Raw genomic sequence first — 26,225 nt, 5'->3', positions numbered from 1 at the left:
ACGAAGAAAGGGAACTTGTGTTGAAGTCCAAGTCCATGGTCGGTTTCACCTTGAGGTCGTGGGTGACCCTAAGGTTGCCACCTGTGAGGCTTGCATCCATTACTTTCTGGCTCGTGCGCTTTTGATCTAGTCGAAATTTGATTTTTTTTACCCTAATCCTAAAAGAAAGTTCTAATTGGACGGTATATAAACACTATTTTGTTGTTTAGAGATGTAAGATTCAAAAAGCATCGGACAAGCACGACATTAGTGTGTTTAACGTTTAGCATCTTATAAGATGTATTTTCTTCTCGTAAAACAAATTTTACCGTTATTATCACGTGAAAATTAAATACATTATCTTACCCAAAATTTGACAACAACTATTATTACGATGTTGACCAAACTTTTTCTATTATTATTTTATAGAAAAAATGGTTAATGATGATTGTAAGGTTAAGTAAAAGTTAAAAAGCTTTTTCTAATTTTTTGGAAATGGGTTAAAAAGGGAATGATAACACCACAATTGCTGTTGAGATTTCAAACTCTAAATTCACTTTTATTATTTGTTGTTTTCATAATTTTAAAATTACGGAGTTAAAAAAGAACGTGCATCTTGTTGGTACAAGTAGTAATTTTTAACTGTTCATTCTTAACCATCATATCTTCAAAATCACTCTAAATAACAGTAATTTTTAACTGTTCATTCTTAACCATCATATCTTCAAAATCACTCTTATTTAAATGTGACATCGTGTGAGATCTCGAGTGGAGAACGAAGTATTCTGTATAGAACTGTGAAAATTTCTCCCTAGTAGATGCATTTTAAAACCGTGAGGCTGGCGGTGATAAATAACAAGTCAAATTAGATAATATCTAATAAAGGTGCGTTTGGGCTGTTACAAATATTATCAAACCCAGACATCATGTAGTGTGTCAACGAGGACGTTGGTCCCGAAAGTGGTGGATTGTGAGATCCCGTATCGGTTAAAGAGAGGAACGAAACATTCTTTACAAGGGTGTGAAAACCTCTCATTAGTATACACGTTCTAAAATTTTGAAGGAAAACCCTGAAAGGACTCAAAGAGAACAATATCTAATATCGGTTCATTCATGTACTCTTTCTTTACTCGTGTACGAGAACCAAAATTATATTTTAACGACAAATTTAAGCTAATTAATTTAGGAAAATAGCACAAACTTACCCCTTTTCTCATTTTTCTCATTTTCTTTTTCCATACATAGAGATTTCTTAAAATTCAATCTTCTACTGTTCAAAGGCAGCACCAAAATTAGCGTAAAACCCACTTGATTGTTGATCATCTCTCTCTCTCTCTCTCTCTCACTATAACTTCAATCTCAAGTATGATTAATCCTTCAATTCATTAAAATCATCATCGTATATATATATTTACCTGTCCTACGCCATTGGAATCGACCCATTCATTCACTCACACACCTTTCTCTCACTATAATGGGACGCCATTCTTGCTGTCTGAAGCAGAAACTAAGGAAAGGCCTCTGGTCGCCGGAGGAAGACGAAAAGCTCTTCAATTACATCACAAGATTCGGCGTTGGCTGCTGGAGTTCTGTCCCAAAACTTGCTGGTATTTCATCATTTTATGAACTTTTTCTTTGTTTTTTCATCTGGGTTTGCTTCAAATTCGATTTTTACTCTGTTTTCTCATCTGGGTTTGTTTCAAATCGATGTTTTACTCTGTTTTTTCATCTGGGTTTGCTTCAAAAGCGAAATTTACTCTGTTTTCTCATCTGGGTTTGCTTCAAAATCGAAGCTTTACTCTGTTTTTTTCGTTGGATTATTTAAGGTTTGCAGAGATGTGGGAAGAGCTGTCGGCTGCGGTGGATTAACTACTTGAGGCCTGATTTGAAGCGAGGAATGTTCTCCCAACAAGAAGAGGATCTCATTATAAGTCTCCACGAAGTGTTGGGAAACAGGTAAGAACAGAGAGTGTTCTGTTGTTTATAATGTCGAGCTAGATTCATGGTCGTGGATTTTGCAGATGGGCACAAATTGCGGCGCAGTTACCAGGAAGAACAGACAATGAAATCAAGAATTTTTGGAATTCAAGTTTGAAAAAGAAGCTAATGAAGCAAGGAATTGATCCGAACACTCACAAACCTTTGATCAAAGAGATTAAAGAGAAGAAAATCTTCGAAGACAAGGAATTCACCCAAATCCCACCGGTTCCAGGACTTTCCGGCGGCATCTCCGCCATACCCACTCAAAATCCAGCATTTCTCATCGGCGGTGCTGAGTACTACGACGGCGGAATGACGGCGCCGCCACACCGTGACCATTTCTTAAACAAACAAGCCCTTGATTCCCTCTGTTTTTTCGAGTTCCAAACAGGGCTAGACCCGAATTTCGGGTTCAATTCAGTGCCGAGTTTGACAAATTCCGACCATGGGAGCTTGTCGGGGACAGAATTCTCCGACAATTCTGGAGGATTCTACATGAACAACAACAACAACAACAGAGTGGATAATTCGACACTTTGTTCGTGGGAAAACGAGAATAAATTGGAGAGTTTTTTCCAGATTCATGTGGATAATCATAGTAATGTGGTAAAGTCCGAGGAATTGAAGACAGTAACAGGAAGTTCAGTGGTTGATGGGCAGCTGATTCAGAGTCGAAGCTCAGTAGATTTCAGTAGCTATCCATTAACGTCACTGACACAAGCCATTGTTGGAGGCAACTTTGATGTCTTCCACCATTTGTGAACTAATTGTACATTCAATCCTTCTCTCTCTTAAAAAATACACACAGATGTTGATAGTAATAGGGATTTCCCAAGAGAAAAAAAAAAAAAGGTTTGATTTTTTTTTTTCTTTTTCCTTTTTGTTCTTGTAATTCTCTTCTATTTTCCACTTCTTTTGTTATATTTTGATTTTATGATGAGTTGAAATAATGTGAAAGAGTGAATCTTTGATTTCTATTCTCTTGTTTCAAATTCTCTCCATTTGGATAAAACCCATGTCTCCCGGTACCAATCTGGGTCATGTTCAGGTTCAAATGTGGTTGATCATCTTCTCGAACCAGCTACTGTTGTGAGGTTCTGCATCAGTGGTGAGGGGAATGAAACATTTCTTATAAGGGGTGTGGAAACCTCTCCCTAGTAGATGTGTTTTAGAATCGTGAGGTTGATGACAATAAGTAACGAGCTAAACTGGACAATATCATCGCAATATAAAGAAGACCCAGTTGTTATTTAGTACCCTTCTTCTAAAAAACACAAAAATAAAGAGTCGGGCATAGCATGTTTGTAGGAGAATTCTCCATCGATGAAGTGTTAGGTAGGACTGCGAAGGGCTACTGATCAAATTGGTTAAATCGTTTACTATCCATTAAAAAGTCAGATATTTAAATCTTTCATCCATTAGACGTTAAGAGAGAAAAAAATGTCTAATTGAAAACGAAATATAAAAATTAGATTTTTTTTTTCACTTTTATAAAAAAAAAAGAAGAGAATTATTTGGTTTTGTCCTAAGACCATGGGTGTGTGTGTTGGGAGACAAAGGGGGCCTAATGGGCTGGTGAGGGTTGGAAGAGAAATGGCAACCACATTTGTGTTTATTTTTATTTTTATTTTTATTTACATAAATTTAAAATTTAAAACTTAAATTTAAATTAATTATTATATAATTCTAATTTTATGTGATTGTTATGAGGTTTTGTGTATTGCATTATTAATATCAAGATTAGATTCCTCTTCACTTTCATTTTGAGGGATCATATTCATTGTATTAGACTAAATAATTAATCAACTATCCTTAAATTATTTAATTATATATTATTATTTCTTTTTTCTTTTTTTAATTTAGACGATGACGTTTATTTTTCATAAAGGATAAAATCATATTTATATTTTAAAAAAGTCGTCTAAAATGTTGGACTGTTTTCTATGACTTGATAACTGGAACAATCTGGACTACACAAAGCTGGTTCAAATTCTGAAAAAATTGAAAATTTTGGGTGATGAGTTGACATTTTTAGATTTGGTCAACTCAACCAGCCTGAAAATAGGGTTACAATCTAGCCATATCCATTAAGAGTTTAATTTTTCATAAATGATAAAATCATACTTATATTTTTAAAAATCGTCTAAAATGTAGGAGTGTTTCATATGACTCGATAACCCGAACAATCTGGACTACGCAACGCAAACTATAAAGGTTGAGCCCGTTGAAATTTTAAAAAATTGAAAATTTGAGTCAGATTCCAAGTTGACATTTTTTGGGTTTGGTCAACTCAACCAGCCTGAAAATAGGGTTACAATCTAGCAATATCCATTTAAGATTATTATGAAAATTAAACGTTTATTTTTCATAAATGATAAAATCATACTTATATTTTTTTTAAATCGTCTAAAATATAGGAGTGTTTCAGATGACCTGATAACCCGAACAATCTGGACTACACAATGCAAACTATAAAGGTTGAGCTAGTTGAAATTTTGAAAAATTGAAAATTTGGGTCAGATTCCGTGAGTTGATATTTTTTTGAGTTTGTTCAACTCGACCAACCTGAAAATAGAGTATTTGACGTTTGTAACCAATATTAGTGATGCATTGTGAATGTTTGATATTTGAGTTTTTTATGATATAACATGAATTGTGGTCAAATAGAAATTTTTTTAAAAAATTTTAAAAAATAACCCGACAACCAAACCGAATTCGAAAATAAAGGATTAGATTGTAAATTCTATTTAGATTGGTCAGATCACCCACCCCACTCAAGTACACCTATGGGATTCCGCATCGATTGGAGAGGAGAACAAAACATTTCTTATAAGGGTATAAAAACTTCTTAACAGACTCGTTTTAAAACTATGAAGTTAACGATGATACGTAACGAGCCAAAGCGAACGACATCTGTTACCGGTGAGCTTGAGCTATTACAAACACTCCTACTAACATATTTACTAATGAATGACTTCCTCGTAAATTTAACATCTAACAATGCTTATATTTTAATTAAAACGATCGAGACCCACGTCCAAACAGGTAATTACAATTAAAAAATAAATCAAAAAAATATTTATAATGTGTAATGCTTTTTAAAAGCTTAGCTTAAAAGGATATTCACTTTTCATTTTACAAAAATAAATTATAAAAAAAAATATATCTATTTTAAGGATAATTATAAGTAAGTTATATAGGTAATGGAAAAAGAAATAAAATAGGTATAAAAATAGAACCTATATCTAAATAAAGTACATTTATTATTAATAATAGCTACCCACTTATTTATTGAACTCAAAATCCAACTCATTAATTTGTTTTTATCATTCAATTTATAATAATTATTTCATTTTAAATTTTATTTTTTTTAATAACCAATTAGGGTTTTTGCTTAAAATTTGAAAACATAGTACATAATTTGACTTCTCATCCTCTTTTTTACACCAAAAAAGAATAATTTCATGAATAGAAGAAAGTAACTACAAATTTAGAGATAAAAAAGTCAATTTGGGTTATTTAATTTAGCAATGTTCGTGAATTGGGTTAAGTCAGATCGGGACACTTTTTAAACCTAACTCAATTGTTCGTGTTGTTTTTTTTTTTCTCGACCCAAACAACTTTTATCAATAATGAATCAGATCCAACCCATTCCAACCATAAATTGTCGATGATCGTTGGGAGTGAGTCTCATGTGGGCTAATTTAGGGAATGATCATGGGTTTATAAGTAAAGGAATACATCTCCACTGGTACGAGACATTTTGTGGAAGTTCAAAGCAAAGTGATGCGAGCTTATGCTTAAAGTGGATAATATCATACTATTGTGGAGATTTGTAATTCTAACATGGTATCAGAGTCATGTCAATAAAATCCTCAAATGTTGAACAAAGAAGTTGGGACCATCGAAAGTGTAGTCAAAAGGGGCTCAAGTATCGAACAAAGGGTGTACTTTGTTTGAGGGCTCTAGAGAAAGGAGTTGAGCCTCAATTAAGGGGAAGCTGTTCGAGAGCTCCATAGGCTTCAGGAGAGGCTCTATGGTGTACTTTACTCAAGGGGAGGATTGTTGAGGATTGTTGGGAGGGAGTCCACGTACATCTTCACTGGTACAAAACCTTTTAGGTAAACAAAAGGCAAGTAGAGCCATGAGAGCTTATGCTCAAGGTGGACAATATCATATCATTGTGGAGAGTCGTGATTCCTAACATACATTCTTTAGATTAGGTTAATCTCAGTCGTTTATCCAAAATTTTATTTTTAATAAAAGTAAAATGTTAGTCTGTAAAATATCTATTTATTTATTTATTTATTAATATCTTATTTCCAACCGCTATATATATTTTTTTTTCTCAAACAAAATTAAATTTGATTAATGATATTAGAGGAGGCTTTAATTACACTCATTGTGATTAAAAAGAGAGAATTCATAACAGAAAATGATTTTGTTGAAAAAAAAAATATAATAAATAAATAAATGGTCCCAACTCCTAAAACAGCCTCTTAACAACTTAAACCCAAGTTGCTTTCTCTAAGCTGTTAGCGTAAGAAACAAAAATAATTTATAATTTTTTGTTTTTGAAAATAATAATAATAATAATAATAATAATAATAATAATAATAATAATAATAATAATAATAATAATAATAATAATAATAATAATAATAATAATAATAATAATAATAATAATAATAATAATAATAATAATAAAACAGCTAAAAAGAATGGATCCGACATAATTAACAGCTAATTCACAAGTCAATCAGCTAATCAAATCCCCACTTAACCCTAATCAATCACTAATCTTATTTCTTTTTTTTTTCTTTTAAGTTATATTTAATAAATCTCTAAATTAAATTTTTAATTTTATATCCATCTTTTTCAATTATATCTCTAATAAACCTTTAATATATTGACTAAAAATTTAAGAACAATAAAATTGTAATTTAAATTTTCAAAGTTCCGTCTACACACCACCATTAAATTTGCAACAATTATAATTGTCTAAAAATTAATGGTATTATATGTCATGGTCATACTTGTTCAAGACGTGTTGTCTGTCAGTCATGCTTGTTCAAGATGTGTTGTCCATGACTACTTGTCCGTTGTAAACTTTTTTTTTACTTGCTTTCATGTTAAATAAGTCTCTAATATTCTTGTTTGTGTCTATACTCTGGGGTGTATGACTAATCACCAAAATCATGTTTATTTTAAATCTATTAGAGCTATAGATTTCTCATGGGCCTTGGCCGATCCCTTTCGGTATCGACCCATGGGCCTAGATCTAGGTTCTTGTCGGGTATATAGGTCTAGTAGATAATTTCACCCACAACACTCGTAAGAATACACTAAATAAATTTCCAAAGCGTATGAAAAAAAAGGTTTTCTTGATATGAAAGTTGTATTAATTCTATATCATGCTTGCTATCATCGAGTCAGACTAGTTATGATTTTTCGATACCGTCACTAATACACGTCGTTCGTCGGGAAAAGACATTAGAAGAATATGAGCTATGGAGAAGTAGAGTAAAGGTTGAGTTTATGTAGAGAAGTCAATACACTTTGAAACTTACAAAGAATTAGGTGTAACCAGAAATTGCTTCAGATTCTTCATTAGCTTTGGCTTGGATTCCCCTTTGCTTAAAGTTGACACATGATGATGCTGGACACCCTGCAACATCTACAAATAGGTCTCGATGAATTATCGAGCAGAATTCACATCAATAAAGCCTTTACCCCGAACGTCATTCGTTCGTTGTAGTAAACGATTCAAGCAAGAGGAATCAAGACAGTCATCAAAAGTATATAAGCAAATCATCCGAGAACAAGCGATTCAAGACGAACTTTGAACATGTCATGAACGTAACTCAACTGATTAAGACATATACTCACAACCAAGATGCTCGAGTTCGAATGAACTAAAGAATATAATCATAATTCACATTAATAAAGCATTTACCCCGAACGTCGTTCGTTCGTCGTAGTAAACAATTCAAGCAAGAGGAATCAAGACAGTCATTAAAAGTATATAAGCAAATCATCCGAGAACGGTTGATTCAAGACAAACTTTGAACATGTCAACTTGAACGTAACTCAATAGATTATGACATATACTCTCAATCAAGATGCTCGAGTTCGAATGATTCACATCAATAAAGCATTTACCCCGAACGTCATTTGTTCATCGTAGTAAACGATTCAAGCAAGAGGAATCAAGACAGTCATCAAAAGTATATAAGCAAATCATTCGAGACAAGACGAACTTTGAACATATCAACTTGAACGTAACTCAACAGATTAAGACATATACTCTCATCCAAGATGCTCGAGTTCGAATGAACTAAAGAATATAATCCTAGTTTACAAATTTCTCAGGGGATACAGTATTTTTGTTTGTTCACTTCCTTTTACGAGCCTCAACACCCGAGTACATCCCATTCGTGTCGTGGTCGTTGAAGGAACTAATCTTTCCGGGTTTAGTGATGTGGGACAGAGCCAACCAATGTAACATCTAGTGTGATGTGTTCATTTCCTTCGGAATTTCCTAGAAAGAATGCCTACTAAAGTAGTGACGTGATGAAACAACACAATTCAATCAATGGCAGACAACTACACATATGGAACCTGGAACTACAGTGTAATAACAGTAACCGAGAGAGATGAAACAAAGGCGTGATAATTGAAAGAAACAGCGGTGGAGCCTGCTAAGTCGCCTATAGTTCTCAAGTTCTAGTCTATCTCACACTACGCATTCCATAATACCATCGAGTCGACAGACACGACACGTCCAAGGTTGACAAAAAGTAAGATTGGTTTGATTCTTCCTCCAAAACCTGAAAAGCTGTAATGGTGAGTGTGAGATCTCACATAAGTTGGGGAGGAGAACGAAACACTCCTTTTACAAGGGTGTGAAAATCTCTTTTTAGCAGACACATTAACCTTGAGGGAAACCCCGAAAGGGAAGGCGCAAAGAGAACAATATCTGCTAGCGGTGGACTTGGGTCATTACAAATGATATTAGAGCCAGACACCGGGTGGTGTGTCAGTGAGGAGGCTGGGCCCTGAAGGGGTGGACACGAGGCAGTGTGCCAGCAAGGACACTTGGCTCTGAAGGGGGGTGGATTATGAGATCCCACATTGGTTGTGGAGGAGAACAAAACACCCTTGATAAGGGTGTGGAAACCTCTCCTGAGTAGACACGTTTTAAAAACCATGAGGGGAATCTCAAAAGGGAAAGCCCAAGAAAGACAATATCTGCTAGCGGTAGGCCTGGATCGTTACAGTGAGAGACGACGAAACAAAGGAGTGATAATTGAAAGAAACAGTGGTGGAGCCGGAAAAGTCACCTATAGTTCTCAAGTTCTAGTCTACCTCACACTATGCATTCCATAATACCATCGGGCCGACAGACACGAAACGTCAGAGGTTGACACAAAGTAAGATTGTTTTGGTTCTAACTCCGAAACCCGATAAGTTGTAAACATCGTCCAGCCGGGTTGATGAAAGTTAACATCAATCCAATACGATGTGTTCGACAACAAGCGTATCGGACTTCTTTATCACGAGATTGAAACAGAAACTGGTGGATCCATGTTTCTCTAAAATTTGTCTAGGAATATGCTAAACTCAAGATGATTGACAATGCAAGGGACTACCAGCTATCAATAAATAATTCACTCATACCAGCAGCCTACAATGTTCGTCAAGAAACTCGAGCTACATTGAATACAACAAATCTACACAATTATTTCGAAAATCGGAAAGCAAGAGCCAAAAAGTTAAGAGTCCTACCAGGGCGTTCGTGTATGAAGGGCGCCAGAGCCAGAGCCAGAGCCAACGTTCTTCAATGTCTTGTCTCGGTCTCTACCCCGGGCCATTGATGGTGCGACTCGTGCAGTCGCTGTTCTGTGTCGACTATAGCGACTTATCTCAGATTGTGAAGAACTTTGAACACGCTCCAATTTGATTTAATGTACAACAACATTGCTTGTTAAGCTCAGGGTGAAAAGTGGTGCCTGTGGATATGATGAGCTCCAGCCTGATAAAGAGTAAGGTGGTGTATGGCTTTGGAATACAACTCGTGCAAGTCGGTGTGAGCGAAAACGAGACGAGCCATCCTCTTCATCTCATTCAAGGCATGAGCCTCCTCTAAAGCCTTGCTATTGCCCGCACTCAGTGCAAGATAACATAGCAGCTTTAAGCCAGGCACTTGAGCAGCCTCGTTTTGTCTTAAAAGTTTCATTAGAGGAGGAACGCCATCAAACTCGATAATCGACTTCGAATGTGCTACGCAGTTATAATTTTCGAGGCAAGCAAACTTCCCTAACGCAACGACTGCCTCCAAGGCTACGTCCATGTTTATACTCTTCATCTGCATAACCAAAAGATCGATAATCCGTGATTCCTTAGCAGGAAAAATCCTCGCAAGAGAACCGATCGATTTGATTGCAGGAACTTGCAACCTCGGATCACGTTCCTCTTGAATCAATCTCGAAAGTTGATACAGAATCGCTTTCGGAGCGAGTGAAGTGATCTTAAACGCAACATGTCTAAAGTCTGGCTTCGACTCTGCAACAGCTGTTACCTCCATCACTGTCATCAAGCAATTGTATTGCAAATCCCCTTCTTCACTCTCGATAATCTTCGCCATACACAACAACCCTTTCGTCTCCGTGATCTTTCGACTATTCGAAACGCTCCCTTTCGAGAGTCTCCATAGAGCTTCAGCACAATTCACCTTAAGCTGAAGCTTAACTTCAGAGCTCTCAACTTCTTTCTCCTTCCTCTGATGGCCTCCTCTGCTACTACCATCAGAATACGAAGAACACGAACCCGACGACGAATTCAAATTCAGTGAACTATTTGAAGCTCTCCCATCAAGCTCCTTCTTTATCTCAACCACAGAATGAAAACTACTCTTCCGCAAATGAACTTTAGGATCATCCAAAACCATATCAACTTCTTTCTCCTTCCTCTGATGGCCTCCTCTGCTACTCCCATCAGAATACGAAGAACACGAACCCGACGACGAATTCAAATTCAGTGAACTATTCGAAGCTCTCCCAACAAGCTCCTTCTTTATCTCAACCACAGAATGAAAACTACTCTTCCCCAAATGAACTTTAGGATCATCCAAAACCATATCAATAGACAAACAAGTAACCAAAGGTTTAGTAACATTCTCTCTAGCAAACTCCTCTTGAGCAAGAGAGCTAAGTTCAGCCATTTGCGAAACCAAATTCGCCACAACAATTTGAACCCTCATGGAGGAATGATTAAGAGCTTGAACAATAATCGGAACCCCAAGAACATCCAAAATGGATTTAACCCTTTCAGGAACAGAAGCAACATTAATAAGAACATTAGCAGCAGAAATTTGAGCATCAGGGGAAGCATAATCCTTAAGTAATTTAAGCAATGGCGAAACGCCGCCTTCTTCCACCACGATTTTCTGATTCCGATCGTTCCCACGAGTGAGTAACGTTAACTGATTGGCAGCTTCGAGATTCTTAATCGAACCCATTTGGATTGTGGCAATATTAGGCCAAATATAAGCTAAAGTTGGGTCGTTACTCGCAATCGGAGGCAACCCAACAGAGCCATCGGGATCAAAAATGGAAATAAGCCATTTCATATCGCCGATTGAAGACTCAAGAAGACCTGAAACCTTACGGAAATCGGCAATGGTGGTCATGGAGAAAACTTGCCTGAGAAACCCACTATGGCGGCATTTGCTGACGAAGTTCAAAGCACGTTCGAGATTCTTCGTTACATCGGCCACGATCCGGCGAATTGGGCGCTCGTAGAGCGGCTGCGTGGTGGTGGAGATCAGGCGAACGGTGGCTTGAAGCTTCCGGTAAATTTCGTCGACTTGTTGGGCTATGTCAGCGCATTCTTGCCTCGAAGAAACCGCTTCTTGGGCCAATTTCAAAATCTTATCAGCTAACAAAATCGGAGGTGTAAATTCATTAAGAATTGCTCCTTCTTCTTCAGCGGCAGGAGGCGGAGGAACGGCGGCAGCCATCGCTACAACAAAAACAAGAACAACAAAGAAGCAAAGTTACAAGTTCCAAGAATCTGGGGTTGCCCTGAATTTCAGAGCTGAAGTAGCTCGAAGCTTTCTTGGGAGAATTGGAGGAAATGATGAAATGGGTCAATGAAAATTTCTCAAATATCTCAAATTTAGTGGAAAGTCATTAAAGAAAAGGGAGTTTGGTTTAGGAAAGGTGTGAAGAAATTGCAAGGAGTTGACCAGTCAACTATGTATGGTGGAATTTAAATTAATCTCGGATTCTTTTCAAATGAACATCATCGTCATCTAAATTGAACTAAAAATGGTTCATTTATTGAGGTGATAGAGAAAGAGCTTAAATTTGGTAAAATATATTGGAAACAAATTAATTTTTTTTTATTGTATGGCCTCGCGATTGTGTTTGTTTGTGGAGCTGAGGGTAATGATAGAAACACAGACATTCTTCGTGAAGAGTCACCGCAGAGGCAGAGACAGAGAGGCATTTGTGTCTGTATGCCTACTCCGTCACCCACTAAGAATTAACTCGCCCAATGAAGAATCCAATAACCTATTGAAAAATTAAAATAAATAATGAAGGTTACATTTTAAAATTCCAATCCAAATTTGATGCATTTAGACATTATTTAATTTAAAGAGAGTTTATTTTATATTTAAATGGAAATGGTAAATATATTTAATTATATTTGATCATTTATGGGTGTATAGATACATAAGATAAAAACTAATAAAGGGTAAAAATGTCATTTGAGAGTCTTCTCTCGACATTAAAATCTAGGAGTGTTCATATGAGAACCTAACTAAAATGCACTAATTGAACAATCCTTCACTTCGGTTCCAATTCAAATTATGAGTTAGGTTGGATTTTTTTTTTTTTGAACGTTATCCATCGACAGAACGTTTAAATTTTTTTAATAAAATCTAGTCATTAACTATTATATTCAGATCATCCCAGTCTCAAGCTTACAATTTCGATATTGATATATAAAATGGCCTCCAAAAGACAGCCATGCTAATATCCATCCAAATAATGATCAACAATACAGCCAATAGCAGCAATCGTTATGTCAATCTATCATCTGCCAAGCTACCAATAGCTGCTACCAATGAAGCTATTCGACACAAAATTGAAAATTTAAAAACGACCAAATGATGCAAACCTAAGAGTTGAAGGACGATAATATTTCAGGAAGAAATTAAGAAAGTTATTTCTTATTTGGATTGGGGGTTTTGTAATACTTGTAGCTGATAGATATAGATTTCTGGCAGAAAGGAATATGGGTTCAGCAACCTATATGATAGAACATTAGAACAGGGCAAACTTGAAAGGAAAAGGCTTGAAAATGGAGCAGTTTTAAGAAGTAGCTGCAGTATAGAGAATGGTCATGATGGATTTTTTCTCAAAAGAAACCAACCTAAAAGATATAAACTACATCCATTTTTAACTTCTATTAGCAGCCCCATCGAGAAAAAATTATTTAACTTCTATTAGCAGCCCCATCGAGAAAAAATTATGAACACTGGAAAGATATTGAACACTGAACATCAATATATCAAACAACAACCGGTTAGAAATCATCGATCTCCACAATGGTACGATATTGTCCACTTTGAGCATAAGCTCTGATAGCTTTGCTTTGGGCTTCCCAAAAGACCTCATTACCAATGGAAATGTATTCCTCTACTCATGATCATTCCCAAAATTAGCCAAGGTGGGACTCACTCCAACACTCTTATCTACATTGATTCCAGTCTAATTGTGTAAATAACACCGACAAAAGAAACATTCCAGCTGATGCTAGAAAGATAAACTATTAACAACAGCAGATCTATTTGGAGGAAAAATCACTGCTTCAATGGAGACAACCTAGTTCTTTGCTAGTAGAACGGATAAGACCTAACTAGAACACAAGGGCATCTTCAATAATGATAGCAAAATCCCAAAAAGCTACCGAAATTAACAATGTATAAGATTTCAAGTAACATGACAATTCAAGAAACATATTCAAAATTGACTGAGTTCACAGTAAAGAAAGGAAACTGAAGCACGAAGTTTGATAACATTAATCCAATATCGAATACGGCACAAGAAATATCAAACTAATTTTGAAACAAAATCATAACTAACAATTACCCAATAAACCTAAGCCGTAAGGACAACCGCACCACCATTTTCTTTGATCTTCTTCTCGGCAATTTTGGAGATGAGCTTGGCTTTCACAACGACGGGCTGATTCTCAGGCAAACCTCCTTTGCCCAAAACTTTGAAATACCCAAACTGAGTAACATCAATCAAAGGGACGTTATCCTTAGAAGCCTTGTCCTTGACTTCTTGAGGTACGAGAGACCAGAGCTTGTCGACGTTTACAATGGGGCAATAGAATTTGTTTCGGAGCTTGTGGAAGTACCTCATTCCAACTTTGCCGAAATAACCAGGATGGTATTTGTCGAAGAGGATTCTGTGGTGGTGCATACCTCCGGCGTTACCACGACCACCAGGATGCTTACGGTGCTTGCCGATACGACCATGACCGGCGCTCACGTGACCGCGCTTCTTCCTGTTCTTCTTGAAGCGGGTCGTCATTTCGTCTGGGAGTGGTGGAGAATTAGGTTTACGAGGTTGCAGGCAGCTGCGAGCGCGAGGACATGAGAATTAGGGTTTGGATGGAGTTTATAGGACTCAGAATGGAGACTGAAACCTCTGAGGTTTTGGGCCTTTTCGTTTGTCATCACCGAAGCCCATTAGGTTATGACAACTCGGCCCAAGCCCATATGTTCGATTAACTCTTTTTTTATTTTCTTTCTATTACTATTATTCCTATTATCTAATATTTGTAATATACAAAAAAAAAAAAAAAAAAAAAAAAAAAAACCCATAATTTTTTCTTTTTTTTTTTTCAATATTGAATAATCGTTCATTCAATATTTTTATTTTGAGTTGACTTAGACGGTTGACAATTTGAGCCATTTTTATTTTGAGTTGACTTGACGGTTGACAATTTGAGCCATTAGCAAATCAAATCCCGTTCGAAATTTGTTCGATTAAAAAAAGTATTAGATTTTGATTGGATTTGAATTATGTTACAAAATGTATTTATTTCATTGTGTATCGTTTATAAAGGAAAGAATTCCCGTTGTTAAAAAAAACAAAAAAACAAAAAAACAAAAAAAAAAAAACAAAAACAAAGCATTTAATTCGAAGTAGCAAAGTTAAACATAATTCATTCAATAAAGGAACTAGTAAGAAGATTCGAATTTCAATATAATGTCTACGGAAACTCGATGCGTTTGAACCCCAAACCATCTTGACTCTTTGAATTAGAAAAATGGCCTTTGAGACCCACTCTACAAGTCGACAATCCAACCCGCTAAGAGCAACTCAACTCCAGAACGAAGACATAGATTATATAGCTCAATTGAGCTGAAGTGAACTACAAGAGTGTAAAAAACTAGTATTCTAAACCAAAGGATCAGATATTCATATCTTCTACCACCTCACTTATGGTTGAACTCGAAAACGAAAACAAAAACAAAAGAGAAATAAAAAGAAAAGGTTATATTCATTCATCAAAGTATCATCAGCTCAAGAGGCACATAAATTTGAAGCTATAATGAATGTAAGTTTAACGATCACAGAGACTCTGGCTTTCCTAAGTGACAGATTCACAATGAACAAAAAGAAAAATTGATTTAGTAATACACAAGCAAATTGAGGATTCCAAGGACAAGAAAGGACACAAATATGCAGAGTAGTTGTAAGTTTTAACCAGTTTCCTGCTCAAATTCTTCAGCCTCAGATTCCTCAGCATTGTCGGCATCGTCATCTTCTGCCTCTATGTCTTCCTTATCGTTATCAGCAGTCATTTTGCCAATCACCACCAGGTTGCTGTTTGTCTTCCTGATTTCATTGCACTGCCATCATAGTAATATACAAAAGTGAGGTCTAAACCTTACAAAATTGCAACAGTGGACAAGGAGAATTTCATGGTTTGTTAGTTCCTCCCAACTCCAAGTTTGAATCCAATTGAATTCATGAAAGAGTAGGAATCAAAGTCTAACGTCGATCTAGACACAACTGAAGTCAACTGGTTAAAGCATATGTACGACCAATGGGACAAAAATTTGAATCTTGGGTTGAACTAAAAGAAATGGAACAAAAATTTGAATCTTGGGTTGAACTAAAAGAAATGGAAGTCTCCACTCTTCTTCGTTCGAGGCTTATGGTGGGTAGTTGAATGAAAGAAGAATCATCACGAACTTGAAGTTGGAATCCAATTGAATTCATGAAAGAGTGAGAATCGAACCTCTGGTCGATCTAGGCATAACTAAATTCAACTAGTTAAGGCACATGTCATTAATCATTAGGACAAAGATTCGAATCCCAGGTTGAACTACAAGAAATGGAAGCCTCTTCTCTTCTTTGTTCGAGGCCTTTGGAGGAGGGAGCTGAACGAAAGAAGAATCACCACGAACTCGAAGTTGGAATCCAATTGAATTCATGAAAGAGTGAGAATTGAAGCCTCTTGTCAATCTAGGTACAACTAAACTCAACTAGTTAAGGCACATATCATCGACCCATAAGATAGAGCTTTGAATCCTGGGTTTCATAGAGAAGGAGGAGAGAAAGTAGTTACAAAAATACAGAATGACACACACAAGAAATCACAACCGCCACAAGAATAGGTACAGCTTAGACTTCGTGGCTCGAAGTTTTTATAAACTTGGATTTATGAAGTTTGGAGTCAAGCAAGTGAATTTGTGGAGTATGTTGAATTGAATGAAGGAATGGATAATAGAAACTCAAGTTTTTCAACTGTGTTTGGTGAATGGATTTGTAATCTAGATATAATATAAGAAGTAGCCCTTGCTGACAAAGCCATGGCCCCAGGACAAAAAACCACTTTGTAACCTTAGGTTCACAAGCCTCACCCATGGAAAATACTGACACATTGGAGTCACAGGGCTAAGGATAAATATCAATATCAAGCTAATTCTAGGCGGTAACAGGTCGTGCTCTGAAACAAACGCTTCGAGTAGGGTATCAACAAGTTTTCTCTAGGGTTCCTGTCACAAATGAACTTAGTGCTGATGAAGGACTTCAAAGAAAGCAAGCATTCAAGGCAAAGGACCAGGAGAAAACTGTTTCAGATGCAATTGGGAAAGGTGAAAACCTTACAGCTACACAGATCTAATTCAACAACAGTCTCTTCCCACTGGTTATTAAAAAGATAATACGATGTCCCGTGATGATCAAAATTTATCGTGATTTTTGTTGTATTGATTTCAATTCTTTTGAACAAGTACTGATTTCAATCAATTACACTACCTAGAACTTGAAATTCCATGATATATGATCTTCTAGAACTTGAAATTCCATGATATCTGATCTTCTAGAACTTGAAATTCCATGATATATGATCTTCGAAAACTTGAAATTCCATGATATATGATCTTTGCACGTGCATCAAGTAGTTCAATTCTAGGAATGAGGCAAAAATTAATTCGTGGAAACAAAAGATGAGGATTCCATTTAGGCAGAAGAAAACAAAGAACAAATCAGAAATACTCGAACATTTTCCAAAACAATCACAACCAAGAGCGGGCACGCATCGAAAAATTCATAACATGCCGTAATTAAACTAAAATCAACATTCCGATGATTTCAATCAAGTCCAAGCAGGAGGTTATGCAAATAAAATATCAGAGAGAAGGAAAGAGTATTAGGGTTTTTTCGAAAGAAAATGGCGAAGACCTTTTCTTCAAAATCCGATTCTTCCATGGCGAGAAGCAGCTCTTCGTTTTGAGGTTGGGGCCACTGAGACGGCAGTAAAAACGACGTCGGAATAGTCCTCGTGGACCAAGGGTACTGGGTCATGAACGCCGGAAACTGCAGCATTTTTTTCTCGCCGGAGCTCGAAACTTGAGGGAGAGGAATGAGCTCAGTTGTAATACGAAGATCTTCAGCGCCGTGTTTATGCTAAATATTTATTTGAAGATAATTTTTAACATTTAATATAAAATACATGTCGTGCCATGCTTTTTCAAGTCCTAACGCATTTCAGATGTCTTGGTTATACTTGTTTAAGACGTGTTGTCTATGGCCGTATGTCCGTACTAAACCCCCTTTACTTGCTTTCATATGTAGTTAGCTAGGTATTTACCATTCTTGTCGTATTAATACGAGGTGCATGATCTTTCACCAAAATCATGTCTACATGCGCTATGACTAAAATGTAGTACGGTGGGATGTGATTAGTTATCAATTCTTACTACTGAGGTATATACTATATGTTAAGGATATTTAGTAATAAATTATACTTTCCCGTATATATTATATTTGATATTTTATTATAAGGCAAATATCTAATATTTGCCTTATTATCCTAGGTATCTTTCTATTTATTGTTATTTACATTTATTACTATTTCCATATCGTTGTAATTTATTTGATTATAAATAAAATAATTTTCACACCATTTAGGTGTGGTGGATTAATCAAACACTCTCACTATCAAATCTGTGATTGTTGTTTATTCATTTTTAGCCTATACCGTATGCATTTATTCACTCATGTTTTTCTAAGATATTTGTCTCAAACGTGATTCGAGGCTCGATCATACGTCAAGATTGTCGATGTCTCATTGCCATGAGAGTCAGTGTGCACATAGGATCTCAGGAGTATGGTGTCTAAAGTTGGAATAAACATGTCGTAGGACAAATACAAGAAACACCCACAAGTCGAATTCCTTCGACGGATGTTCTATACCTAGCAGAGCAGAAATAAAGGTTGAAGTTATCTTTCTTTAACTTACTTCATAGGGTTACAAGAAGAGGGAGTAAGTAGGTCGATAAGTCAACACAACAAAGACCTCATCAAGATGAGCATGAGGATGTGTACTCTCTATCGCTCAAAAGTGATCAACATCATACGTATACATGCAACCGACCCATCTCTAGAAATTTGCAAAAATGAGGTCATGGTGTGTAAAAAAAGTTGTGGACCAAACCGGACGTGATACCCAAATTGTAAAATGGTAATAAAATAATGTCGATGATTCTCACCGTTTATCGTCCCATGTGAAACGGATATCAATTTAAAATCTTTATTATCTGTCCTAAACCACCCAAGAAATTCTTTAATCTTTATCATAATTCTTTTTCAGACACGTGAGAGACATTCCACGTAATCTGTAGAATTGGATATCTCAAATAGGAAGAAAAAGAAAAGCAATAGCAAAAAAGAATTTGATTCCATGCGTGTTTTGCTTTGTGGAAATGCAACAAGAACCACAATCGGCGAGGCAAATTAAGAAGGTTGCTCAATATCTTGCAGCCGACAACCAATCCAATCCAATCCCACCGACTATTTCCACCCTTTCAAGGGTTTTCTTCTTCCTTCCTCCTCGTGTCTTCTTCCCACATATTCCACGTCACTTCCCATGGCGGCTCTTCAATGCCCTCCTCCTTACCCACTGGGCTATCAATCCTCTGTTCATTGCCTTAAAATCCCACCTACCCATCTACCCATTTGTGCGATTTTCCAAAATTTTCCTGGAATTTGAGTGTTCAATCGAGGTATGAGGCTGTATGTGTATGTATTGGAGGCTAAGAATCTCCTTGTGAAGGACTCGTTTGTGAAGCTACGGGTTGGGAGGCGTAAGGCTAAGACGAGGATTATGAGGAACTGTTCTAATCCTGTTTGGAATGAGGAGTTCATTTTTAAGTTTCGTGATGTGGATGAGGAACTGGTTGTTTCTGTTTATGAGCATAGTGATGAGTCCAGATTCTTCCATGGTTCATCGGGGTTGATTGGTCGGGTTCGGATTCCGATATGGATGGTTGCTGATGAGGATTCACAGACCCTGCCGCCCACTTGGTTTGATGTGCGAAGGTCTGGAACTGAGAAGTTCATCAATGAAGTTGCTGGTGGGGTTTTCTGTTTCTCTTTATCTGTTTGTTTGATGCTGTAGTTTCTTAGTTTGAATCACTTGGGAGTAAAATTGTACTTAATTGCTATGCCTATTAGTTTATTGTTTATGGATGTACTATAGTGCTGTTTTATATGAAGGTGCATGCCCTCGTAAATAATAATTCGTTCTACTCCGTTAAACTGACATGAGATCTCCCAATCCACCCCTGATTCTACTCCGTTAAACTGACCTGAGATCTCCCCATCCACCCTTGGGCTTAGCGTCCTGCACTCGTTCCCTTCTCTAATCGACGTGGGACCCTCTAACCTACCTCTCGGGGCCCAACATTCTTGTTGGCCCACCCTCGTCGGGGCTCAGCCTTCTCGTTGGCACATCGTCCGATGTCTAGCTTTGATGTCATTTGTAATGGCTCAAGCCCACCACTAGTAGATATTGTCCTCCTTGAGTTTTTCTTTTCGGGTTTATCCTCAAGGTTTTTAAAATGCCTCTACTAGGGAGAGATTTTCAAACCCTTATAAAGAACACTTTATTCTCCTCTCCAACCGATGTGAAATCTCACAATCCACCCTTGGGGCCCAACGTCCTCATTGACACTCGTTCCCTTCTCCAATCGATGTGGGACCCCCCAATCAACCCCCTTCAGGGCTCAGTGTCCTTGTTGGCACACCGTCGCGTGTCCACCCCTTCAGGACTCAACCTCTTTGCTGACACATTTCCCGGTGTCTAACTCTGATAACATTTGTAACGGCACAACCCCACCGTTAGCAGATATTGTCCTCTTTGAGCTTTCCCTTTCGGGCTTCCCCTCAAGGTTTTTAAGACGCGTCTGCTAGATAGAGGTTTTTACACCCTTGTAAATAAAGAATGCTTCATTTTCCTCTCCAACCGATGTGAGATCTTACAGAAAGTGTGAGAATTTGAACTTCGAAAAGGGAAGGAGTTGATGCTTATTATAACCATTGAGTTATGTTGAGGTTGGCACATAAACGCACGATAGTTTATCGTATGGAACTTGTGGCTGTCTGTATGGTTGAGAAATAGTTACTTATGTTAACTATCTGCAAATGAAGGTTTCAAAACATTAATACCAAGTTTTAGTAAGATTATCACGTTTGAGTTTGATCTTTCTGCAATTGCTACTGAACTCTTTGACTATTGTAATTTATGCAGGGAAAGTGCTTCTTATTGTCTCATTACATGGGAAAGTCAATGAACTTAATCAATCAAGTGTTACTAATGCTAAACAATTGGAAGACTCGTCTGCCATTTCACAGGATTTGGTCGGCTCGAAATCTTCGTCCAGCAAGTCTATCAAAGGGAAGTTTAACAAGAAGAGCATTGTGACTCGATTGGAGAGACTGTTCCATAAGAGCGATGAGGATACAAGAACAGATAATTCTTCGGAGTTATCAAGTGCCATGTCTGATAACGAAGAGCGCATAGATGAACATCCCTCGGAATGTAGCTTTGATGAAGCCATCGAGACGCTGCAGTCGAGGAGAAGTGAACAGGAAATGCCAGAGAATCTACCGGGCGGCGTTCTTGTCGATCAAGTGTATGTAGGTTCACCTGGTGATTTGAACAAACTTCTGTTTGCTCCAGATTCCAAGTTCAGGAGAGAACTAGCAGAACTTCAGGGAACAACAAATTTAGAAGAAGGAAACTGGTCATGGAAGCAAGGGGACGTACCGTGTCTATCACGGATCGTTTCTTATCGAAAAGCTGCAACGAAGGTCGTTGGAGCTATTAATGCTACCGAGGAGCAAACCTACATCAAAGGGGACGGATGGGAATTCGCTGTCTTCGTAAACGTAAGTACACCTGAAGTTCCATTTGGTAATGCCTTCAATGTTGAGTTACTTTACAAGATAATGCCTGGTCCTGAGCTAACCTCTGGAGAAGAGACGTCCCATTTGGTAGTCACTTGGGGCATAAACTTCCTCCATAGTACAATGATGAAAGGGATGATTGAAAAAGGCGTTCGACAGGGTATGGAGGAAAGTTTTGTTCAATTTACGAACGTGCTGGCACAGCATTTAAAAGTACCGAATTCAACCGAGTTACCGAACAAGGATCTTGTGTTGTCGAGTTCTGAAAGTGACCGCCAATCGGATTTCGAATTGGCCCGAAAATACTTCTGGAACTTCACTGTTGTTTCTACCGTTTTCGTGCTGCTGTACATACTTGCGCATATTACGCTTTCTAAGTCCAAAACGATGCAAGGCTTGGAGTTCACTGGATTGGATTTGCCAGATAGTTTAGGAGAACTTGTTACTGGTGGGATTTTAGTTCTTCAATTGGAACGTGTTTATAACATGGTCTCACATTTCATTCAAGCTAGGCTAAAAAGAGGTACAAGAAGCTAATTGTTGGTAGCTTATAGATATCTATTTAATGTTTCTGGTCTGTACATTAATACCGACTTTCTCATATTGGCATCATGTCTTTTGCTTTGTATGTTTATAGAAGGTGACCATGGTGTCAAAGGCCAAGGAAATGGATGGATACTAACCGTTGCTCTTATCGAAGGGGTGAACATTTCGTCCTTGGATTCTTCGAGTTCCTCGGACCCGTGTGTGGTTTTCACATGCAATGGTGAAAAAAGAACGAGCTCCGTTGAGCTTCAAACTCATGAGCCTCAATGGAATCGTAAGACATTTTTGCCTCTCCTTGTTAGAATCTCACCTTTTTTATGGGAAAGAATTTCTCGATTTAATGTTCTATTGTCAACAATAAGCCTAAAATGGACGTGATGTTAAGGATGAGAAGTGTGAGATCCCACATTGGTTGGAGAGGGAAACGAAGCATTTCATATAAGGGTGTGGAAACCTCTCCCTAGTAGATGCGTTTTAAAATCTTGGGGGAAGTCCAGACGGGAAAGTTCAGAGAGGACAATATTTTCTAGCTGTTACAAATGATATTAGAGCCAGATACCAGGCGGTGTGCCTGTGTGCCAGTGAGGACGTTGGGCCTCCAAGGGGAGTGGATTGTGAGATCCCACATCGGTTGGAGAGGGGAACGAAGCATTCCATATAAGGGTGTGGAAACCTCTTCCTAGCAAACCCGTTTTAAAACCTTGAGGTGAAGCCCAAAAGGGAAAGTCCAAAGAGGACAATATCTGCTAGCGGCAGCGGTAGTGGGAATTCTCTCGTTCCCAACCTGCTCGCGTGGGCTTGAGCTGTTACAAGAAGACTTTTGTCGGGATAGTTTTCTTGATTTAAATTACTATGATTATTATCATTCTGATTGTTATGCAGTTCTTCATCTCAATGCCAACAATTTGCAAGCTTGTTATAGCTAAACCAAATTTTAACGTAACGTGCAGAGATACTCGAGTTTGATGCTATGAAGGAACCGCCATCAGTATTATATGTGGAGGTTTTCGACTTCGATGGTCCACTCGACCAAGCTACCTCGCTCGGACACGCAGAGATCAATTTCCTAAAATATAAATCAACTGAACTTGCAGATTTATGGGTTCCTCTTGAGGGGAAGCTTGCTCAGTCTTCTCAATCAAAGCTGCATTTGAGAATCTTCTTAGATAACACCGATGGAGTCGAAACGATGAGACAGTACTTGTCTATGAAGGGAAAGGAGGTCGGGAAGAAGGTAAGCACATTCCTCGACACTTCTTTTTCTTTCCCGAGTCGATTAGTTGTCGAAGGGATGCAGTCTACTTCCATTTTGCTGTTGTGAACGATCTTTCGTTTTATCGTGGCGTTTAGTAGTTTATGATTCTGATCTCGAACCTCTATGCCGGTCTAGTTGCTTCAATGGTGGACTTTGGCTAACTTCTTTCTTGGGTGTGCTTTATTAGCTCCATCCAAGGTCGCCTTACAGGAACTCGACGTTTCAGAAACTTTTCGGGTTGCCAGCCGAAGAGTTTCTCGTCAGCGACTTCACTTGCTCCCTGAGAAGAAAAATGCTTCTCCAGGTACTATCACTGTTGCTATGAAAGTATACTCTTAACACGCTGACCGGAACGGAGCTTCTTCTGAGTCTATTATTACGTCCGAGTTGCTTAAAGCTTATGTTTCTCTGCAACAGGGAAGACTATTTCTATCTGCCAGAATCATTGGGTTTTATGCCAATATTTTTGGACAAAAAACAAAATTTTTCTTTCTTTGGGAGGACATTGAAGATATTCAAGTACTTCACCCGTCCCTTGCCTCTCTGGGTAGCCCGTCATTGGTCATAATTCTTAAAAAAGGTCGAGGTCTCGAAGCAAGTCACGGTGCTAAGATCCAAGACGAACAAGGAAGGCTCAGGTTTTACCTCCAATCATTTGTTTCATTCAATGTAGCCAGCAGGTAACTACCACGTATTTGTTGTCTGTTGTACTGTGTCGACGTTGGACGTTACTTTTTCATAGATGTTAAAGCTGCTGCAATTGTTCATTTGCAGGACGATTATGGGGATGTGGAGAACAAGAACGTCGACCCTCGATCAGAAAGTACAAGCTGCTGGAACGCCGAATGATTAGGAAGAAAGGTCGGTTTTGATGGTGAATGTGGAATGTTTTTTTTGGATATAGGAGATGAAAAATGTAAAGTTTTATGATGCAGGATTTCATGTAATTGTTAACGGGTTTTAAGTTTGAAACGAACTTTATGGCTGACATTCACTCTGGTTGATGATCAGATAAAGTCATTCGATGAAGTTTTTTTTGGAGGATGGCAAGGTAGAGCACTGTACAGAACAATCTGGAACGACACGATAGCTCATGGGAATTCATGAGACCTGATATCACATTACATTTCTACCCATCCAACACAGCATTCTGTGGATTAGGAGGTTGGGTTCGATTTCTGGGCCGAGCCAGTCCGGGCGGAGAAATTCAACATTGCTTATGAGAAGGTTGGGTTCGATTTCTGGGCCGGGCCAGGCTGAGCGGAGAAATCCAATATTGGTTAGGAGGAGGTTGGGTTCGATTTTTGGGCCGGGCCAGGCCGGGCGGAGAAATCCAACATTGATTAGGAGGAGGTTGGGTTCGATTTCTGGGCCGGACCAGGCCGGGCGGAGAAATCCAACGTTGATTAGGAGGAGGTTGGGTTCGATTTTTGGGTCGGGTCAGGTTGGGCGGAGAAATCCAACATTGATTAGGAGGTTGGGTTCAATTTCTGGGCTGGACCAGGCCGGGCGGAGAAATCCAGAGGTTGGGTTCGATTTCTGGGTCGGGCCAGGCCGGGCGGAGAAATCCAACGTTGATTAGGAGGAGGTTGGGTTCGATTTCTGGGCCGGGCGGGGAAATCCAACGTTGATTAGGAGGAGGTTGGGTTCGATTTCTGGGCCGGGTCAGGCCGGGTGGAATAATCAACGACATTGATTAGGAGGTTGGGTTCGATTTCTGGGCCGGACCAGGCCGGGCGAAGAAATCCAACATTGATTAGGAGGAGGTTGGGTTCGATTTTTGGGCCGGACCAGGCCGGGCGGAGAAATCCAACATTGATTAGGAGGAGGTTGGGTTCGATTTCTGGGCCGGACCAGGCCGGGCGGAGAAATCCAACGTTGATTAGGAGGAGGTTGGGTTCGATTTTTGGGCCGGGTCAGGCTGGGCGGAGAAATCCAACATTGATTAGGAGGTTGGGTTCGATTTCTGGGCCGGACCAGGCCGGGCGGAGAAATCCAGATGTTGGGTTCGATTTCTGGGTCGGGCCAGGCCGGGCGGAGAAATCCAACGTTGATTAGGAGGAGGTTGGGTTCGATTTCTGTGCCGGGTCAGGCCGGGCGGGGAAATCCAACGTTGATTAGGAGGAGGTTGGGTTCGATTTCTGGGCCGGGTCAGGCCGGGTCAGGCCGGGTGGAGAAATCCAACATTGATTAGGAGGAGGTTGGGTTCGATTTTTGGGCCGGACCAGGCCGGGCGAAGAAATCCAACATTGATTAGGAGGAGGTTGGGTTCGATTTTTGGGCCGGACCAGGCCGGGCGGAGAAATCCAACGTTGATTAGGAGGAGGTTGGGTTCGATTTCTGGGCCGGACCAGGCCGGGCGGAGAAATCCAACGTTGATTAGGAGGAGGTTGGGTTCGATTTTTGGGCAGGGTCAGGCCGGGCGGAGAAATCCAACGTTGATTAGGAGGAGGTTGGGTTCGATTTCTGGGCCGGACCAGGCCGGGCGGAGAAATTCAACGTTGATTAGGAGGAGGTTGGGTTCGATTTTTGGGCCGGACCAGGCCGGGCGAAGAAATCCAACATTGATTAGGAGGAGGTTGGGTTCGATTTTTGGGCCGGACCAGGCCGGGCGGAGAAATCCAACGTTGATTAGGAGGAGGTTGGGTTCGATTTCTGGGCCGGACCAGGCCGGGCGG

The 26,225-nt window shown here is 38.8% G+C and overlaps 5 protein-coding genes across 9 annotated transcripts; 2 read left to right on the top strand and 3 right to left on the bottom strand.

The window, feature by feature from the left end:
- Positions 1-1,330: 1,330 nt before the first annotated feature.
- Positions 1,331-2,936, top strand: LOC111801956 (uncharacterized). Its single transcript, XM_023686207.2, has 3 exons — positions 1,331-1,586; positions 1,806-1,935; positions 2,001-2,936. The coding sequence occupies exons 1-3, from the start codon at positions 1,454-1,456 to the stop codon at positions 2,719-2,721; spliced, it is 984 nt and encodes a 327-aa protein (XP_023541975.2). The 5' UTR covers positions 1,331-1,453; the 3' UTR covers positions 2,722-2,936.
- A 4,390-nt stretch (positions 2,937-7,326) lies between these two features.
- Positions 7,327-12,529, bottom strand: LOC111801955 (uncharacterized). 3 transcript variants are annotated; one of them, XM_023686204.2, is made up of 2 exons: positions 9,748-12,529; positions 7,327-8,500 (listed from the first exon to the last, which is right to left on the bottom strand). In XM_023686204.2, the coding sequence occupies exon 1, from the start codon at positions 11,978-11,980 to the stop codon at positions 9,953-9,955; it is 2,028 nt and encodes a 675-aa protein (XP_023541972.2). In that variant the 5' UTR covers positions 11,981-12,529; the 3' UTR covers positions 7,327-8,500; positions 9,748-9,952. The 3 variants fall into 3 exon arrangements, with proteins under 3 accessions (XP_023541972.2, XP_023541971.2, XP_023541973.2); XM_023686203.2 differs by having other exon boundaries at positions 7,327-7,636; XM_023686205.2 differs by having other exon boundaries at positions 7,327-7,627.
- A 1,437-nt stretch (positions 12,530-13,966) lies between these two features.
- Positions 13,967-14,646, bottom strand: LOC111801365 (large ribosomal subunit protein uL15x). The gene has a single exon (XM_023685341.2). It carries the CDS (start codon positions 14,568-14,570, stop codon positions 14,130-14,132), a length of 441 nt encoding a protein of 146 aa, XP_023541109.1. The 5' UTR covers positions 14,571-14,646; the 3' UTR covers positions 13,967-14,129.
- An 881-nt stretch (positions 14,647-15,527) lies between these two features.
- On the bottom strand, positions 15,528-17,962 carry LOC111801554 (transcription termination factor). Of its 2 annotated transcripts, XR_015422374.1 has the most exons (3): positions 17,739-17,962; positions 15,691-15,898; positions 15,528-15,655 (listed from the first exon to the last, which is right to left on the bottom strand). XR_015422374.1 is itself a non-coding variant. In XM_023685583.2 (2 exons), the coding sequence occupies exons 1-2, from the start codon at positions 17,880-17,882 to the stop codon at positions 15,749-15,751; spliced, it is 294 nt and encodes a 97-aa protein (XP_023541351.1). In that variant the 5' UTR covers positions 17,883-17,961; the 3' UTR covers positions 15,528-15,748. The 2 variants fall into 2 exon arrangements, 1 of the variants encoding a protein (XP_023541351.1); XM_023685583.2 differs by having other exon boundaries at positions 15,528-15,898; positions 17,739-17,961.
- Positions 17,963-19,227: 1,265 nt separating this feature from the next.
- LOC111802096 (C2 and GRAM domain-containing protein At5g50170) lies at positions 19,228-24,408 on the top strand. 2 transcript variants are annotated; one of them, XM_087127119.1, is made up of 7 exons: positions 19,229-19,912; positions 21,088-22,269; positions 22,384-22,566; positions 23,243-23,526; positions 23,735-23,851; positions 23,965-24,227; positions 24,322-24,408. In XM_087127119.1, the coding sequence occupies exons 1-7, from the start codon at positions 19,564-19,566 to the stop codon at positions 24,398-24,400; spliced, it is 2,457 nt and encodes an 818-aa protein (XP_086983245.1). In that variant the 5' UTR covers positions 19,229-19,563; the 3' UTR covers positions 24,401-24,408. The 2 variants fall into 2 exon arrangements, with proteins under 2 accessions (XP_086983246.1, XP_086983245.1); XM_087127120.1 differs by lacking the exon at positions 24,322-24,408 and having other exon boundaries at positions 19,228-19,912; positions 23,683-23,851; positions 23,965-24,203.
- Positions 24,409-26,225: the final 1,817 nt, after the last annotated feature.

This window comes from Cucurbita pepo, chromosome 9, assembly GCF_057944985.1.
Source record: "Cucurbita pepo subsp. pepo isolate OVF chromosome 9, ASM5794498v1, whole genome shotgun sequence".
NCBI classification, from domain to species: Eukaryota; Viridiplantae; Streptophyta; class Magnoliopsida; order Cucurbitales; family Cucurbitaceae; genus Cucurbita; species Cucurbita pepo.
The sequence above is the reverse complement of the archived record's forward strand: the minus strand, read 5'-3'. Positions and strand labels throughout refer to the sequence as shown.